Source organism: Prinia subflava, chromosome 4 (genome assembly GCF_021018805.1).
Source record: "Prinia subflava isolate CZ2003 ecotype Zambia chromosome 4, Cam_Psub_1.2, whole genome shotgun sequence".
Lineage (NCBI taxonomy): Eukaryota > Metazoa > Chordata > Aves > Passeriformes > Cisticolidae > Prinia > Prinia subflava.
Window position 1 is genome coordinate 44,939,064 of NC_086250.1, and position 19,121 is coordinate 44,958,184.

A 19,121-nucleotide genomic window follows, 5' to 3' on the forward strand; every position below is an offset into this window, starting at 1 on the left:
ACTAATGTTTTCACAATCTTAACTTAGAGAATCAGCATAGGCATAAGCAACTTATGCAACTATAGATTTCTTCCCAACATAATTTAGGAAATTAAACTTTAGAAAAGTTCCCAATTCTGATGCCTTTTAGAATTGTAATATTACCCTGTATTTTAAAGGTCAGAGAAAATGAATAGACATAATTTACCCATCTTTATTGAGTTTAACCTACTCAACGGAACAACTGCCAAAAGAGAGAAGACATCAGGCTACGTGAGACACTGAGATACAGCACATAAACTTAAGCACCAAGTGACAAACACAACTTGTCACCTAAGTGTCTTTGGTCACAGATAATCCTATATTTATACATGAGTCAATGTTGTACATAAATCAGATTACAAATGGATTAGAGGATTAAACTACAAGCACCAGGAAAGCTGTCATCTACAAAACAAGGTTCTGTTGTATAAAGAACAGTCTGTAAGAGACACACAAAACCCTACAAAAATGTAGATTCATACTGCAGCAGACTTTCCCTACCTACAGGTTTTGTGTGTGACCCTTCTGTTGCTGCCTATTTCAACCTTTGAAGACTAGAAAATACTTGTCAGAGCAGGAGAAATGGAAACCAGCTTCCATGCCAAACATCAAGTCCTTCGTGTCACCTACCTTCCTGCCACTACCCTTCATTTGCCATTTTCCATGGGTTTTTACATGTTTGCTCAGTTACTCCCATCCCATCATTGCATATGGTTTTATGAAACTTTTCCTCACGACACTGTTCTCTGTTTGCCCTATACCTATCTTGTTCTAAGCACCACTTGGATTCCTGTATCCTCTCTTTCAGAAGATCAATGCTCAGACTGTATCAGGAATACTGATAGAGCTAATACATCATCAGTGTTTGGGGGAGTAGAGATGCCAGACAGTAGTTCTTTGAGCTTGGGCTATTTCTGGGGGAATTTAAATTTCTGGATCTAATTACGGGACTGATCCTGTTCTGTTTCAATCTAGGAAGAAGCAAGTTTCCCTAATTATAATGCTGAGGAGACTGTAGGTTGTAAGAATAAAAAATACTTAAAACTTTAATCCTTAGTGGATTGAGCCTACTAAGAGATAATTTTATCTTTAATACTTAAAACAGTTCAAAAATAAAAAACACACTGCTAACCTACTTCTTAAATCCACCAATGCCCTTCTGTTAAAGCAAGAAAAAGCTGGAGACCAAGTTGGAGCAAAGGATCTATCCCCTCTGAATTAAATCCAAGCTATTAAAACCAACAACAAAAGCCCATCATAAAAAACCAAAACCAACAACAACCAAAAATGCAAGAAACAAACCCAAACAAACAAACAAAAAACCCCAACCCACAAAAACAATAATCCTCACTCCCACTGAAACTACTGCCTTTATGAAGGCTCAGACAATTCATTTCTGGTTTTATCCTTCATCATTCCCAGGAGGTTTGCCAGTGTCAATTCTGCTTATCCTTCCAAGCATCTCAACTTTTGACAGCTTTTTCAGTAGGCAATTTCTCAAAATTAATTCCTAATTATATATCAAGGCCCACACATTTTTAGTGAGTTTCTTCTCTTCCTAACACCTTTTCCAATCCTGTTGACACTCATCATCTCTCGAAACTAATCTTTCTTCTTTCCAGCCCACTCACTATTATAGTTTCCAAATCTTTCCTGTTTTTCCTCTTCGGGTTTCTCACAATAGAACCAGAAATTTTAAGTCAAATAGTCACTACCAGCTTTTGATTGAAAAAAGTGCTATTTAATGAATAACTCTTCAGATTTTCACTTTATCTGACCAAGAAGTCAATCTTGTCTTTCAGATTTGAACAAATTTTTTCACATTTCTTTTGGTTTCAACTAAGTCCAGCAATTTCATCAAGTACCTAGTTACTATCCCTCTCCCATTTATGTCTTCCAGAGATCTGCCACCAAACGGTAACACCTGTAAACAATGCCCTTTAAAAACATCTGTAAGCAGCAATCCTCTGAGATCTTGCAGTCTGCAGTACTGCTTGATCACATAATGAAGTGCCACTACATCAAAAAATCTACATTTGTCAATGGGTTGAATAGCCAGCATTTGGCAACTTCAGAATAATGTTATCAGCATAGGCCTAAAACTGTTTACACAAAAAAACATAAGGCAAGCTTGATCTTCAATGAATGGTGGTGAAATCTTAAAGTGAGTTGCATTTAATTCAAACCTCTCTAAGAAATACCCCACTGTTACTGGATAAATGCACACATTTCTGGTATTAAATTCTCTTAAAATTATTTCCCTATGAGCACTGCATATTAAATAACACTCATTTTTATCAGCCTTCCAATGAAAAAAAGCTGCTGGCAAAAATCTGAAATGTGGTAATATATTTCCTTATTAAACCGTACCTTCAGGTGCTGAGTAAAATGAGTTGCACTGCTTTTGCATATGCAGCACTTTGTAATTATGAACACAGCAGTGCTCACCAAATAACCCATTAATGTCCACAGAAAGGGAATAGAACACAGCTGAGCAAATGGAACGTGCAGGATTACAACCCCTAAAGCATGGTGGCCCAAACACAAGAAAAGGAAAGTAGCTAAAGTTTTCATGTCCCTTTACAAGTATCCAGCTTTAAATAAATGTATTTGTAAGGAGAATGATGCAATGAAGAAACTTAACAAAAGCTTTTATAGTCTCCATTTTGTAGTTTCACAAACGTGAAAACACCAATTTCTCACAAATAGGTCATATTTGCAAAATTGGAAGACCCAGCACAAAAAAAAAAAAAAAAGAAAAAAAAGAAAAAAAAGAAAAAAAAGAAAAACAAACCACAAAAAACCCCACAAAACCTAAGGCAAGCATGAAATATAGGCATCAAATAAGCATTATAATGCGACTGATTTGATTTTGTAATGGTAAAAACGAAGTCTAGAATAAATACTAAAGGATAGCAGAAAAATTAGCAGGTCAGAATTAATATGAAAGAAAAGGTGTCTAAGAATATGTAGAAAGAAATAAATTACTTGACTTTAATATATAAGGAAAGGATACTGATACAAGGAAACTAATAAACCACATAGGCAGATGATATAATTAAGTAAAAGAGTTATCATCAATTTTTCTGAGAAGCTTAAGGCAAATAATGAAACCTGACACAAATGTTTTCCTGATTAGGAAAAAATATATCAACACGCTTAATTACAACATACATTTAAGTAAAATAAACATAAGCTCAGAGGATACATACTACACTACCAACCAAATTAGTCTGATGATGATGAGTCCATGGTTAAGGCCTTGTCACTGTGCATTAAGTACAGAAGGTTTGAAGGACAACAGCAAAGCTGGGGAGGGGTGAAAATCTACAGCTTCTCCATCTTTTACTCTCACTGGCCTCTCATCTGACTCTCATCTGGTCTACTCGTGTCACAAACAAAGCATGTCTGACCTCATCCACAACCAGAAATAATCCTTTAATGTGTTTTTAGCTACTGTTCCTGTTCCTTCAGCTTCACTTAACTCACCTACTTCTTATATTTTAATTAGGGGATTTTTTCTAACCTAGATAATTTTGCCTGAAATGAGCAACAGCACAAGCAGACCAACAAGCTAATCTGAGGAAACAGCAACCAGTTTCCCTGGCTCAGCTGAAGTGAGGTTTTCAAAAGAAAAGGTACATCCAAGGGCTAGCTCTGACATCCTCCTTCACTCCTTCCTGGATTCCTATTACTCCCATTTATTCATTTACTTATTTTACTAAAACTGCTAGAACTTAAGACACTTAATCTGTCACGTCCAGCCTTACAAAACTTTTCCAATGCATTTACCATGAGCTCATCCCCAGCCAAGATGATGCTTCATGTTTACATCCTCTTTCACCTTCATGCTGTTGAAGAACTCTAAAATAGTTTTGCTTGAAGCAAAACAAAACTAGCAAAGGACACAGGAGGGGTTGGGGGCAGGAAGGAAGGCATACAGTAAACTCCCAAACACTACACAAACTGTAGCTATTTTATTATCACAGAAATGCCTGTATAATTTTCTTCATGTTTTGTTGATATTAAAACCAAATTTTTTTTAACAAAGTCCTTTCAATGCAAAGTATCACTGTGAGAGGTCAGTCTTCTCTCAGAGCATCATCTCCAGAGAATAAAGTCCCATTAACAAGTGTTAAATACACACAAAGACAATTCAGCCATTGCTATATAGATCTTACCAGAACAAGAGCTATGACAAAGAAGCAGAAAAAGAAACAGTTCTTACACTGTAACTGCTAAAACCTGGTTTCCTTACTTGACTGTAACTTCTAGGTCAGAGATGTCAGTAATTTAGCTAAAAAAGAAAAGGACAGCATACCTGGAAACAGAATTTGGACAGCCTGACCTAGCCACAGCCCCACTTTTTCTTCTTTCTCTGCACCATAGCTATGAAATTTCAAACACAAGCTTTAGAAAGATCCCTGATTTTCAGCATCTTCCAGCAAGAAGGCTGTCCCACTAGAGTAACAGTTCATTTATACTATTGAGGACTCTTAACAAGCAATATTAATTTAGAATGCCAACTAAAGCCATGCAATTAAACTATGGTTAAACATTTAAAAATATTGTTCTGCTGAACTTTAAAAACATTGGTGAACTCAAAGCATACAGTCAGCCAGTGATTCCACTAAGAATAAAAAAGCATTCATGAATGTATTAATTCCTGTACTTAATTAATTCCTTAGATGCCAGTACTAGCCAAATCGAGACAGAAACTCACAGGTTTGATTTTTTTTGCCAGGATCAAGGAGGGTACTTGGTAAAATTGTCATTTGGTAAAATTCGTTTTCAGAAAAGCATAGATTTTTCAGAGGTAATATATGTCACTCCAACTTGAATATGCAATATGTAAGAAAAGTGGACACATAATAATGGACTAATTAACACAGTGTTACAGACTTGATGTCTAGACAAGATAAGACATTTCAAGAATCCCTGCTACCCGTGCTCATGAAGGAAGAACAAAGAGATAGCCTTTTGTGTAACACTGATGCTGAATAGCTCCAATTATGAATTTAACACCAGGGACATATTTGTCATCACTTCTGAAAAAAACTACCACACTTCAGCACATTACATGCTAAAAGCATAAGCTGATCCTTAACTATATAAAACCAGAAACTAAACAACTCCAAAGCATTACTTTAATGCATAAGGCATGTTATTAAATGCAAAGATATTTAAAAAGTGCATGAACTAACTGGTTACATTAGCAAACTATAGACATTCATTGATCCTGACATGCAGATGCAAAATTCACTACTATGCTGTTTTCAAGTAACTAGACCAATCTTTTAAACACCTGTTTAATGGGGTTCTACCTCACCATGCTCAGACAAATGCTCAGACAACATTTAACACCTTATTTCAAAATTGTAAAAGCAAAGAAAAGAAAATGTATGTTCAAAGAAAACACCTAACTTCAAAAAAATAAAACCCAACCAAACAATCAAAAAACATCCTAACCAAGAAAGCTAATTATCTCAGTATTCTATTTATTAAAAGCACTCTCCAAAGCTTTTTATGATAGATAGAACATTAAAAAACACATGATATACTAAAATATGAGACATGCATTAATGCTGCAGAATTTCCACTCCATGCAGAAGCACAAAGATTGAAAACACTCTGCACCTGGACTGAAGGGAACAGTTTCCACAGTACCTGCCATGCAGAAGTGCCAGAAAAAACCCTGCTCTTCCAATGATGAAGTGTCAGAGCCAGAGGGTCAGAGGGTTCTAGGAAATGAATCCTTCCCTGAGAGCAGCAGAGCCCACTCCCAGTGGAGCAGGACCCCAAAGCAGGGGACCACACCAAGGAGTTGGGATTCTGCAGTTCAAGAATGCAGCCAGAATGCTGCCAAGAGAAGTGGGCAGAAACCACATCCTTGGTGGAAAGAAACCATGTTCTGGAATGTAATGGCAGCTGAGCTCAAGACAAAGAGCTCAAGACTCTGGAAGAGACTGCCCAGGGAAACCGTGGAACCTCCTTCATTGCAAATACTCAGGGCTCAACTCGACAGAGCCCTGAAGACCTGATCTAAGGTCATTTTGAGGACATTGGCTCGGGTAAGTCCTATGGTACCTAGGTGTTTCCACAATAATGTCGCTATGCCTGTTCTTTCAAAGATGAGACCAAAAATGTCCAGGATCTGCAGTCCCAGTTCAGAAATGTTTTCAAGCATTTGTGCATATGCAGCCATATCCTTCCTTTCCAAGTAATATTGGCACACTTCAAATGAAATATATACTTCAAAGTTTTTCTAGTTTGGGAGTGACACAGATAATTCTTGGCTCTGTTTAAACAGTGTCTGGATTTTTCCAAGCCTTTATCCATGAGCAGAACTTCTAATTTCCTCTCTTTGTGTCAGCTTCAGTTAATAGTTGCAAAGCAACTGCAGACTCTTAAAAGATAGTTTCTATATAGCAAACAGCAACTAGCCCTTGGTTTGATACATTTTGCCCCGTCATCATCAGCACACAAAGAACTTAGCTTTCTTCAAATGATATGATTTTACATGAATGGTCACAGTAAGTCCCCCATCAAATAAATAATATATAACTATTTTCTTGATGAGCCAGTGTGATCATTTACAATCACACTTCATTTAAAATTCTGAAATTGGCAATTGTGTTATTGTAGCTTAGAGAAAAGGCAGAGGCAACTTTAGAAGAGAGTGATATGAGCAATACACAAGATACTGAGATGGACTAATTTGAAACAGAACACCTGTATGAATATTTCATTCAATTGCTCAAGGCATATTTTTGCTTGTTTTTCTTAAGAGAAACAACGGACGATATCACAAGGTGCCACCTCCCTCCTGCCCAGGGCATCAGACTGCCTGTTTCTCTGCTGCACAGCAGTGGATTTGCTCATTGCGACACCGTACATGTTCTGTCAGCACAGTTTTTTGCCTGTGGGTTTTCCTCAAATAGTACCATCCTGTGAAGTCAAAGTACATATTTGGAAAATTTTGCTCCTTTTCCAGGTTAGAGCTTTGGAGACAAATGGATATGGAGAGGGCAAAGCAAAGAAGGCTTTATCAGGAGTCTGGAACAGCCAAGAAATACTTGGCAATCAGGTTGAGAATAAATATGAACAAAAAAGCAAACATCATTAGATCTGGTGCTCTGAGAGAAAGAGAAATTTAGGAGACAGAAGCAGAAGAGGTTCAATGGGTCAAAGCTCACGTCCTCAGACATTAGCTTCGTCCTCACCAATTATTTAACACATAAGCAGTGGCACATGCCTTGTCTGACTTCATTGCTGACTTACTTTAAATACCTTAATAGCTGTCCCGTGCACACTGAAAAACAACCTCTTGGAAACTTTTAGATGCTGAGAACTCAAAGTAAACACAACAGTGTACAAATTTCTACAAACTGATTCCATATATAGTAGGAATAGTAGTCAGTGTTTTATTATGATGACTCATTATGATATTCATGATGATTATGACAATCATCAGGTCTATCACAACAATTTTTTAAAAATCCAGAAAATTTAATTGCAGATCCAGAAGTTAATTTTAAATATTTACGTGAAAAATATGTAGTTCATTTTCCAGTCTTAATTTTTAATGATTAAATAAAAATCTTGTCTAATTCTTAACAAATTCACAGTACCTGGTTTATAATAAGATAATATTCAGTTCAGTAAAATGCTTCTATCATCATTCTAGACTCTTATTTAAATTCTGCAGAAGCTGACAACTTCAATATTCAAATCAACAACAGGAGAAACTGGTTGTGCAAAACCCAAATCTAAGTTATTCCTCAGGCTTTTCTGAACTAAGTTCCTATAAGTATTCCATTTTATAGAACATAATCAAGATTTCCCTAGAGTTAGGTGTGAACTCTACCACACACAATAGCATTACATCATATAGAAAACAATATTTGGGTTTTACAATGTAATTTTCGTACAATTTCACTACAACCCTGTCCTTAGAGCCTAGGGAAATTCAACCATAGATTCACCAGCATGAGGCTAACTAATCACAACAGCTATTTTTTAAAAATATGGTTTTAGCCTGTGTATTTTTTTTTCAGTTTGTCATTTTTAAAAAGTCCTAGGTTTATGCATTTGGTCCTAGCTCATTCAGGCCATTTCTGATCCTGTGATCAGACACACAGGGATAAACCAACTGCATCAAGGCTCTCAGAGTTACAGCACACTCTGGTAAGCTGCATTCCAGCAGGACCACACACACATGGAAAGCTGTGCCCACCATGAACATGATTATGCAATAGCCACTAGAATTAAGAGGTCTTAGCTTGCAAAACAGTAGTTGTTGCATGCAAGTTGCAGAAAAGTACCATTAATATCCCTATGCAGATAAATGCCATGGTTCTTTGGAATTAAACAGCTGGAGACGTTACCAAATCATCTTGAAGAATCAAATTACATTCATATTACACTCCAAGCAGGAGGAAAAAATAAATCAAGGTAATTTCAGCAGAGCAAACCATTACTGTATTAGTGACAAAATGCCAAGAAGACTCACCTGTTCAATCTCCTTTGTCTTAGCTGCAATTGCTTTTGAACGACCCAGAAGCTGGCTGTCCTCGTATAATTCTGCACTCTCCATTAGATTTACTTCTGTTTCCTCTGTTTGCTCAATGTATAATGGAGCTGAAGATCCAGCCTTAAAAAAAACCAAAAAAACCAAAAAACAAAAAATAAATTCAGTTTTCAGAGAAAATTTTCAGAGAAAAATAAAAACTGGAGCAGAGGAAGAAAACCCAAAAGCCTTAAACACAGTCATCATAAATATGAGTTAGCTCATCAAGACTATTAGTGAAGTATTATCGCTACAATTCTAACAGATACAGAAATACGGATTTTAAACATGTAAAAAACGTGACACAATAAAACCCCCTGTGACACAGCCTTAACTGTGTAAAGGCAATGATGTCACATAACCTCTACTTGCCCATCCACTGAGAAGATATTTGTGTATGTGATATTTCTAACACCAGAAAGCAAAAAAAATCCACAATGAAAATGTTATTAGCCTTCTGGGAAAGGATAAAATAACAAAATCAAAGGTGCATAGGCATCAACAAAATGAAAATGCTGTCAGACACAACCCTTGAAGCATTCAGGGCCACAGGTCTATTATTAAAGGAACTGCAATAACTATCGTATAGCAAAAGCAAACATGAGCTGAAGATTTCTAGTGACGTGAAAAATCAAACTGAAGTACAGGAATTGTATAAACTTCCCTCTAAAACAGAGATTAGGACAGTATTCCTGCTCCAAAGAAAAGAGATGCCAACTCCAAGGAGTTCATATAGAAAATGTAGTAATTTTGTCTTACAGCACTATTTAAAGCCAGTATTATGGAACAAATTTATTTATTTTTAATAGGATTTGAAAATTGAAGAAGATAAAAATTAATTTCTATTATTCAAAAAAAGAGGTGAAGAATTTTAAGACTTCACTAACATGAAAGAGAAAAGCATTAGACAGAGAAAGGAAGTAAAAAGCTTAAATGGTTCTGTGAACATATGCTCAGACCTCAGCAGCAACAGAAACCATTAAGATTGAATCGCAGATCTTGGTATCTCAGTAAAGAACAAAATGCCTGAGAGTGAGTGAAGGCAAATAATTAATGTTGATTACTAAGGAAGTATTTTGGGGAAAAAAAAAATATACCCACTGCAGTAATAAGGTAAGCTTTATTTTTAATATAATGGAGGACTGCTTTCTGAAAAGGAATACAGGACATAGTAGGCTGGCACAGCTTGAAATGGAACTCAACAAACCAGAGTTTGTCTCCTTAAGTCTTATGTTTTACATGTACACTCATGTTTTGACTCAGCAGCCCCCTCCTAATTTTAAGGAGTTCAGCAGACATACAGACCTACACTACTACAAGAGCTCCGTGGAGAATGCTTGGGGGAGCTGAAACTTTATTGTGTCAGTTGTAGCTCAACGTCAATTCAAATTATACTAACAAAACATACTGTGGCTTTGTGTATTATTACAAAATAAATAAACCGTAAGATTTTAGTCTCCCTTTCATTCCCTTTCAATAAATATTTAATAGCACAAGCAGAAAAATTCAGGTTTAAGTTAGAAAATGTGCCTTTATGAAGAGTACAGAAAAACAAGAGCCTATTGTTGTAACACTTTGAATTAAGTGGATTAATAATCCTGTCTTACATCATACTCTGTTATTTCAGTTAAATTGCTTTCCTCGACCTTCTCTGCCTTTTCAGCTGCCCACTTGCTTGCAGCTTCTGCAAGTTCCTTTTCTGACAGTCTGTTGCTCTTCTCCAAAGCCTGTACAAAAACATTGCAGTCAAAGTTTAACATGAAATACACTTAACATGGAAAAATCTACAAAATTAAAATAAACAGTTATTCTGATCCCTAAAACATTTTAACATAGGAAAAAATAAAGTTGAAATTATTTCATTTGCTGTCCAACTTCTTCTAAAAGAAAAGTGGGAGGGGGGAGAGCAGATAATACAGAAATAAGAGAGGTAGAAAAAAGGTAAGTCAAGGAAGGTCAGTGGACTGCTACAAAACCACTGTACTTTCCTAATAAGGCTTATTAAATTCACAGGTCAGATATAATAGAAAAAAATTTTGAGCCCTGTTGGACCTTAAAGAAGTACAATACAAGAGTGGAGTGAACTAATAATTCAATGAGATTTCCCGGTATAGAAGGTTATAAAAAAATTCAAAATAAACTATTAAATACTACGTAAGGTATAAAACCTCAGCTGGGACAAAAAATTAGGGACAAAAAAAAAATTTATACAAACTAACTGATCAGCGCTGGTTCCATTAAAATCCATTATTTTTTTATTTGGGGGAATGCTAATCATTTATAATGGAGTCAGTCATGACTTTATGTTCTTCTAACTCTATCTTTTCAAATGGAAATTCTTACATAAATAATGCTTAAAATTTGTTTTCTCTCTAAGAATACTATTTGGCTTTTACTATCAGAGCAGCAAACAATGACAAATATCAGTTTAGGAATAGCTAGCTTTATAAATCTTGTTACCACTAGGTGGATATTTAACTTAAATGTAGAGAAGCACCCAAAGAATCTATATCACTGTAGCATTAAAAATTGCAACACTAAGATGGGTATCTGAAAAAGAGATAAAAAAATTCTACTGCCTGAAAAAGGCTGTAACAATGCCTGTTCCATCTGAGCAAACAGGCAGACAAAAAAAAGATAAAACCCCAAATGAAAGAAACCAACACTCCACCTCTTACCACTAGCTCGTTCTAAGTTACATAAATGGCCAGTAGCAAAACTCCTTTGTCTTTTGTGCTTATGTCAAGCAAAGTATTATCCAAATACCTCTGTACTGCAGTATGGCATAAATATGCAATTCACCGAACCCTTCTGGGACTCTGTGTCATAAAGACATCACCTTTATCTGAATCCAGAAGAGAAGTGGAACACGATGTTCCAATAGGAATCCCTGTTCTCTATAACTGCAAATTACAGAATTACAACCAGTGAAGTCAGGAGGTGACAAAGTTCAATTGCAGGGATATGAAGAGGGCTCTTAAAAGAAAGGAGTAATATAATTCATAGAAAATCTCATATGACCTGCTATATTTCCACAAGCCATAGAAGACATATTAGACATTAGATAACTAATATCTATTGGAATACAAAAAAAAATCTGTTTAATCTCACCAAATTTAATTCTATAGGTTGAATGTTGATAAATACATATTAAATCCTGAGTGAATTTTATGGAATACAGTAATGGTATTTGCACAGGTACACTTCAGCTGAAGAGACAGAACAGGAACATATTTCTCAGTTGAAAATGGCAGCAGCTATTTAGGCTGCAAACTTGCAAGAAACAACCAACCCAATAGATCTTACTAAAAAAACTAATCTGCTGCCCCCCTCCCCACCTCAAAACAGATTTTTTTTTTTCTTTAATCTCATCAATAACCTAGAAAAGCAAAAGCTGTCACTTTCTCAGCAGCTGTCCCTGTCTCACACATCCTTTTGCTCTGTGTCGGATACAGCCTCCAAGGCTTACAGTCTGTACAGCTAGTAAAGAAAAACAAAAGATTTCATCATGTAGTCAGGTGGCTAAGATCATGTAACATCAACATGTATTAATTCACATGCATGAATATGTAAAAAATAATTATAGATAAAAATACCTTTTTTGATCTGCAAATAGATACTACAGCGAAAAGAGTTATTGCTATGGAAACATACTTTTGTAAGAATTTCAAAGCTAAATTATAACTTAGAGCATTGAAAATCATATCCTTTAATGGCTAATACATAGCATATAACTAATTTCTCGAGCCTTGATAAATTGTAAGACTCTTGCTATGGAGATGTTCATGTCTTGCCAAGACTGCTTCTGTCACTACTTCTGAGTCAGAGAAGCACTTGGGTAACTGAACTGCTCAGTGCAATTCCAGCCAAAAGGCTGACTCCAAAAGGCTCTGCTGACACGGGGCAGTTACATTATAAGCAGATTTGGGGACTCCAGAGAAAAATCAATAAACAGTCATGGAAGTATTTCCATTTCTGCAGCTGATGCATACCCCATAAATATTTACGCTGTCTGGGGAAATGACTTTCACCAAAGTTTCATTTTGTGTAGCCTGTATAATGTGGATATCCACTGGCAGCAGATACTTGCAAACTGATGACTAAAACCTAATACAGCATAGATCAGACCTGACTGAAGAAAGCAGAACACTTACAGAATACAGAGTTCAAGATCACACTACATATTAACACAAGAGCAAGAGATTTTGCAATGCCTCCTTGCTCTCAAAGATGCGTATTAAGTAAGGATTTGGTATTAAGCTGCAGTGTGCTGAGTCTATAGGCAAAATAGGTGAACCAATTATAAAGTATATTTATCATCCAAACCAGCGTAACTTGTTCATAATGGCTTTTATCTTATTTTCCCTATTTACATCACTGAAAATACATTACCTGCTTCCCCCCCTCATGACAATGGTAATCAGCTGGCACAGCAGTTCTAAGAGAGATGTGTAACACATAAGCACTTACAATGACATAGCACAACCAAAGCCTGGGTTTTTTCCCCATTGAATAACATGGCAGGTGTGTCTGTGTCAAAATCAGTGGTAATACTAACATACAACACCACAGAATTCTAAGATCAAGTCCTATTCCTATTGTAAGAAATAGGAAGTAATATAGTAAGGAATATGCACTTTAACAGGTGTATGCAGTATCTCCGTTCAAGTGAGGAAAAAATCCAACAATGAGCAATCCAAAACCATGGTGTGATGTACTCAAAAAGAAAGTTCACCTTTGATGAAGGCACTGCTGTGGACCCTGAAGGTGATGCATCTCTTGATGTTTTCAGTGACTGAACTGTCCTCTCCTTACCTATAATTAAGAAAAAAATTAATGACTGAGAAATTAAAGATATATATCCAAGATAAAGATATATATAACCAAATATGCTTAGCGGCTTAGAAAAATTGCAGTTAAACTTTCTCACATCTGATAGGAACCTTATCACCCTCAACAACCACCTGACAGAAGGCTGTAGCAAGGAGTTGGACTCCTCTCCCAGGCAACACCTGACAGGAGGAAATGGCCTCAAGCTGTGCCAGGGAAGGCTCAGGCTGGACAGCAGGAAGAATCTTCTCACTGAAAGAGTGGTTAAGCCTGGGAACAGCTGCTCAGGGAGGTGGTGGAACCACTGTCCCTGGATGTGTTCAAGAAATGACAGGACATGGCATTTAGTGCCATGATCTAGTTGACAGGGTGGTGTTTGGTCAAAAGTCAGACTCTATCTTGGAAGTCTTTTCCAACCTTAATGATTCTATGATTCTATAAAATCTACATACTCCATCATCTGCTAAATATTGTTAACACTTCTTTCGCTTCCCAAGGAGAGAGAAGATACAGCTATGTCATTTCATGCATTTAAGAAAACCCACTGTCCTTTTTTCCATCATTATCTGAAAGGGTGTATCACTATGATTCTGCAAGATGATGTGATTTCACTTTTTAATATTCCTGCAATAATGTAAACAGTTGAAATGTCAGAGAGCAGTCAATCACCAAAGGTAACCAGGTAGTGTACAAACTAGTTTAGCTGGCCACAGTATGTTAAAAAGACCTGCCATGGGAAACAGTCCTGCATTGTATCAGCCACAGAGTAGATGCTTCTTGTAAGATCGCTGTCTTTCTTATAAAATTGGCAAAATGTCAAATCAAATTCACAGTGCTAATCACAATCTGTGCACAGTCTTGCCACAGACCAGTTACAGGCAGCCCACAGCAACAGAACTGGCTGCAGTGTAAACTACTAGTTTTCAAGTTGTGGTCCACAGATTTCACCTAAGACATCTGCAAAAGGTAAGTAAAAATGCAAACATGTTGTCAGTAGGCCTAAATCAATCAGACTAATCACACTCACTGGGAAACAGTTGACTGATCAGAAATAAGCAAAGGTAATGTAAACTTACATTGGCTTCCATTAAATTTTTATAAATATAATTATTAAAGGGATTCATTTAAAAAATCTATCAAAGACTTACAAAAATTGAGATAGAAATTATTTTTGCAGAACTATAAATGTGGTTGTTTATTATGGCTTCAAATGTGGCTTTTATTTAATGAGTAAAAGCAACAAAGCACAGAACATCTCCATTGCCATCAATAAGTAACACAAGTTTTGCTCCTGTGATACCTGCTTTTCAGCCCCATAGCCAAATCACCTCCTTTTAAATTCATGGACTCCTTTAACTCTGCCTCCCACATGCCTCCTTTGTCAGACTGAATTCTTTAAAGATTATCTCAGCTGAATGGATTATATGTTTGCAGCTGAACAGATGAAATTAATTGATACAAATGGCAGAAAATTATTCAAAGTTATCAAAGTGCGAAAACACCATTTAATTAGAAGACATTATTAGGCCATTTTTTCAGAATGTGTGTGTGTGGCTATTTTGACCCCCGCAGCCCTACCTGTAAAATGAAACATGACCCTCTCCAAGCACCAGTATTTGCCGCCTTTCATTTCCTTAGCACACCACTCTACTGGCCCCTTACTGCCTGGGCCTGTGAAGGAAGACCATCCTGCTTCTCCCCGTGCTCTCCCATCATGGATGAAGGCTTGCCCTTTCCATTAGCCCTTTCCCTCCCTTTGCCAAGCTTCTGCAGGTCCCCACAGTTTTCTTTGTTTAAATTCTGTATTCATCCTAATGTATGAAGGGACATAGAGCGTGGGATATTCCTTCTTCAGTGGAAGTCATGTGACCAAACCAGTTCAGATAGTATGATTTTAAACAGCATTATAATATTTTAAAAAGATGCCATATTTCAAATTCTACATGAAGTAGTATATACTTTGCATGTTGTAAATACATTTAAATGTACTGCTGTCATATATGAGATGTCCCACTTGATGTGCCTTTTAAATATGCAATACATGAGCTTACCTAAGGCAAACCACATTCAAAAATTATTCTAAAAGTATTATTTAAATCATTTATACCTTGCAAATAGGTATTTTAATTCAGTCATCTAGAGGGACATTTTAATAGTGCTCCTTTCCAGGGAAAGGAATAAAGAAATAGTCCAGTGTGCAACTCAGCTGGTCTCTTAAAACTTATCTAAAGGTGATTGGGAAAGGTATTTAACCAGGCAAATGGGAGAAAATATCAAAAACCATAGACCTAGATATAAGTTCCTCTCTTGATCAAGATCTTTTCTGGTTTGTGAATGTATTTGCTTCTACAGCTCCACCTCCACTATTGTCTGAGTAATTCTAACAATACAGTATATACATATATGATCAAAGTCAGCTCAAAATTTAAAAAAACCCATGAAACATTCCAAAATTTTGTATGGTTTCTCACAACATTTTTTCCTGTCCCTAGTAATTACATGCTGCACACCTACAAGACTTCTAGAAAATTAGTTAACTATTTTTTTCCTCCTCTCCTACACTTAGAGGAATTTATGTTCACTAAGTATTGCTACAAAATGTTAAAAGCATTGTAATGCCCAAAGAGAAAGACCATCTACTCTGCAAGGAGTGAAATTATTCCTCAATATTTAAACAATGTTATGAACTACAAAGATGTTTTTTGACAAGAAGTGCTGCATAATGTTTCAGTGTCACTCTGGAAACACAATATGCCTTCTCAGTAAGTAAAAAAAACCTAATTAATTTTTAAAAAGCTGCCAAAACGAACAGTAGGCTTGCATAGTTCACTAGAAAGCATTTTCAGAAAGGGAAATCAAATTGGATTAATTTACATAAGCTGTACAGAGTGGCTAAGATCGTAGTATACTAAAAAAAAGTGATTTTTGTCCCCAAAATCACTTAAATATGAAATCTCAGATATTTTCAAAACAGATGATTCATTAGACTTGTGGAAAACATTAAGAGCTAAGCTTTTAAAAGTCAGAATAGACTAAACTGAGATATGCTTCACATATCTTTGAGCAGAGCAAGATCTGAGAGGTTTTGACATTGAAATGTAATTGCTAAAAAACAATCCGTTTCAAAACCCTAGTAAAATTTGGAGAAAATGTAACAAGTAGAAGTATGTACTTTACTTTCTCCATTTTTTCTCCATGTTTTATTCTGGTTGCAGAAAGGAGTGTCTTCATCTGCTGTAGATGAAGCAAAGTTTCTTGTCAGGGAATCCAATGAAGCACATAAGTAACAGGAGCTGATGCTAAAAAGAACATAAAATACTAGAAAAAGCTGTGCAGTTGAAACTCCTACAGTCAGTCTAGACCTGAGACCAAAATAACACCTACAGTCTCCCACATGAAATACGTAAGGGAACAGACAGTACAATGAAACAACCAGAGCAGACAGCACATAGATGGTACAAAATGTCAGCTTTTCCCATTTTAAGAAGAGCAAGTAAGGAAAAAAGGCTTATACAGTGAGTTGCAGTTTCACCTCACTAACCAGTTCACATCATTAATCCAGCATTACCTTGCTGAGAAGAAATATTTCTTTTATGTAAAGATGACATACTTCTGCTATGCTGGTGGAAAGGGTAGGCTTTGCTTCTTTCAGGAGAGTAGCTCCTGCTGCTGACACTAGAGCCAGATCTGCTGTGAGGAGAATCCCTCCGGCTCCCCGGCGATTCCCTGAAGAAGGGAGAGTCCCTCTTGTGAGGGGATCGATCTCGCACATAATGAGAAGAATAGAAGCTTTTTCTTCGGAAGCCGTCTCTGACATCCCTTGGAAGACAACAGAAAAATACAAGTACAATCAGTTATCCTTCCAGTGTTTATGGAACAGCACATATACAATGGCAACAGCTCATGCCTGGTAAACACAAACAGGTTCACTGTCATCTGCAGAACACATCCAAAATCTTCAGTGTTTTCCAGAGTGCTATGCAGAGAATGAAAAACAAGTAAAAAATTAAAAAAAAAAAAAAAAAAAAAAAAAAGGTTTTTTTCAGATTTCACTGAAGTACTTCATTGCTAGAAGCTAATTCCTTTTTATTTATTGATAATACAGTTAAAATGTGTGAAAAAGACATTGACGAAATGAGAGCTCTCACAATTTTTCTCAGATTCAGTACACTTACCCTGGAAATTAAGCCTTAATTTACAACAGCTAAAAATGCATATGCAAATATTGCTTACACTATTTGGCCTTTTTCACGTATGTCTTTCTCTTATTTTCAAGGGACTATATTAATTTGATTTCATACACTTTGCTACACAAAATATCACTGAGGGATTTCAGCTTATATCCAGCAAAGACAAAAAGAAATCTGCAGAATATTTAGTCTCTCACCTATGGATCCATCCAAAGTCAACTCTTGAATGAAATATGAAGATTTGTATCTCCTAAATATGTTTCTCACAACACAAAATATTAATTTTGAGCTTTAATGTAAAATGTCACAAACCCAGGTGATTTAAAACCAGAATCTAATAAACACCAAAACTTTCTACTAAATTTAAATATTGTTACTCCAGACCACAGCACAAATGTGTTGGTTATTTGTAAATCGTATTAATGTACATATAAGTGCAAAGGTGAAAAAAACGCCCAGTATCATTTCAAACTTGTCCTAAAGAATCTCAGAGCTAAAAGACATATGAGCCAACTGAATCTAGACTTGTCACTTTTGCCTTGGAAGATGCATTGGTAAGAGTAGCAAGAACTTCTAGTTTCTCCACAGAAATCTCTGAGATTTCATAGCATTTCCAGTAAATCAGAATGTATCTTCTCTCCTATTTTGCATCAGACTCCAGTATTTTAAATAGGGGAATGTCTCACAAAAATCTGGTGGTCTCATGTAGGACAATGTAGCTATAGCTAATTTTATGTTGCTGGAGAAGAAGAAAAGATGTACAATTCATACAGCATGGCACAGGCCCATATTTGTGACAGATAACAAAGGATTTCCATGTGCCAAAGGTGCCTTGAGCTACAGAAGCTTCACAGGTAGTGCCACAAAACAAAAACCCTGTGACACTGATGTGTTTTACACAGTGCAAGTTTACTTTTTGCATGGAAAGCACATCTTCATTACATGTATGAACATTTTATGTAGCAACAGACATGAAGTGTAAATTCAGGCTTGAAGAATACTAGATTAACTCAGCACTTTTTCTAGCTAAGTGGGGGGTTATTTATTTATTAAAGAACATATTGATCAAATATTTATCAGGAATGAGCTAGGCACAGACCACTTTTTCTTCCATTTGCTTCTTAATCTTTCTCTTTAAATAATGTTATTTATTTTTAAAGCACAAACTTTCTGGCAGACCACTACACCACTTTTATGTGTAAAACACACTTTTATAACCACGCTATTAAACCCTTGTATACAGAGCAGTTTATTATGATAATATTTACAGAGTGTCGGCTATTGCACATGTATAATAAATGACCCAATAGCCATGTAAGATTTTAAAAAATGTATAATTGAAATGTACATTTAAATAGAAAAACATTTGAAAGCCACATTCTGCAATAATATTATGCACCCTAAAATAGAATCTCACTTTCAATTTTTGAATTTCTTATTTCATCACTCCATCTGAATTCTTTACTGGACCGTATCTCATACAGAGCATTCATGCCATTAACTATATTAAA

The 19,121-nt window shown here is 36.1% G+C and overlaps 1 protein-coding gene across 4 annotated transcripts in view; it reads right to left on the minus strand.

Annotated features, from left to right (window-relative positions):
- PPHLN1 (periphilin 1) overlaps window positions 1–19,121 on the minus strand; it is a 63,121-nt gene that overhangs the window by 19,086 nt on the left and 24,914 nt on the right. For 2 of the 4 annotated variants that reach the window (XM_063396623.1, XM_063396622.1), the window contains exons 6-9: window positions 17,031–17,239; window positions 13,326–13,405; window positions 10,198–10,317; window positions 8,534–8,674 (exon numbers count right to left, since the gene is read on the minus strand). In XM_063396623.1, coding sequence (XP_063252693.1) covers window positions 8,534–8,674; window positions 10,198–10,317; window positions 13,326–13,405; window positions 17,031–17,239 — 550 coding nt within the window. Of the gene's footprint in view, window positions 1–8,533; window positions 8,675–10,197; window positions 10,318–13,325; window positions 13,406–16,988; window positions 17,240–19,121 lie in introns of all 4 variants that reach the window. The other 2 variants (XM_063396621.1, XM_063396620.1) reach the window with 1 other exon arrangement.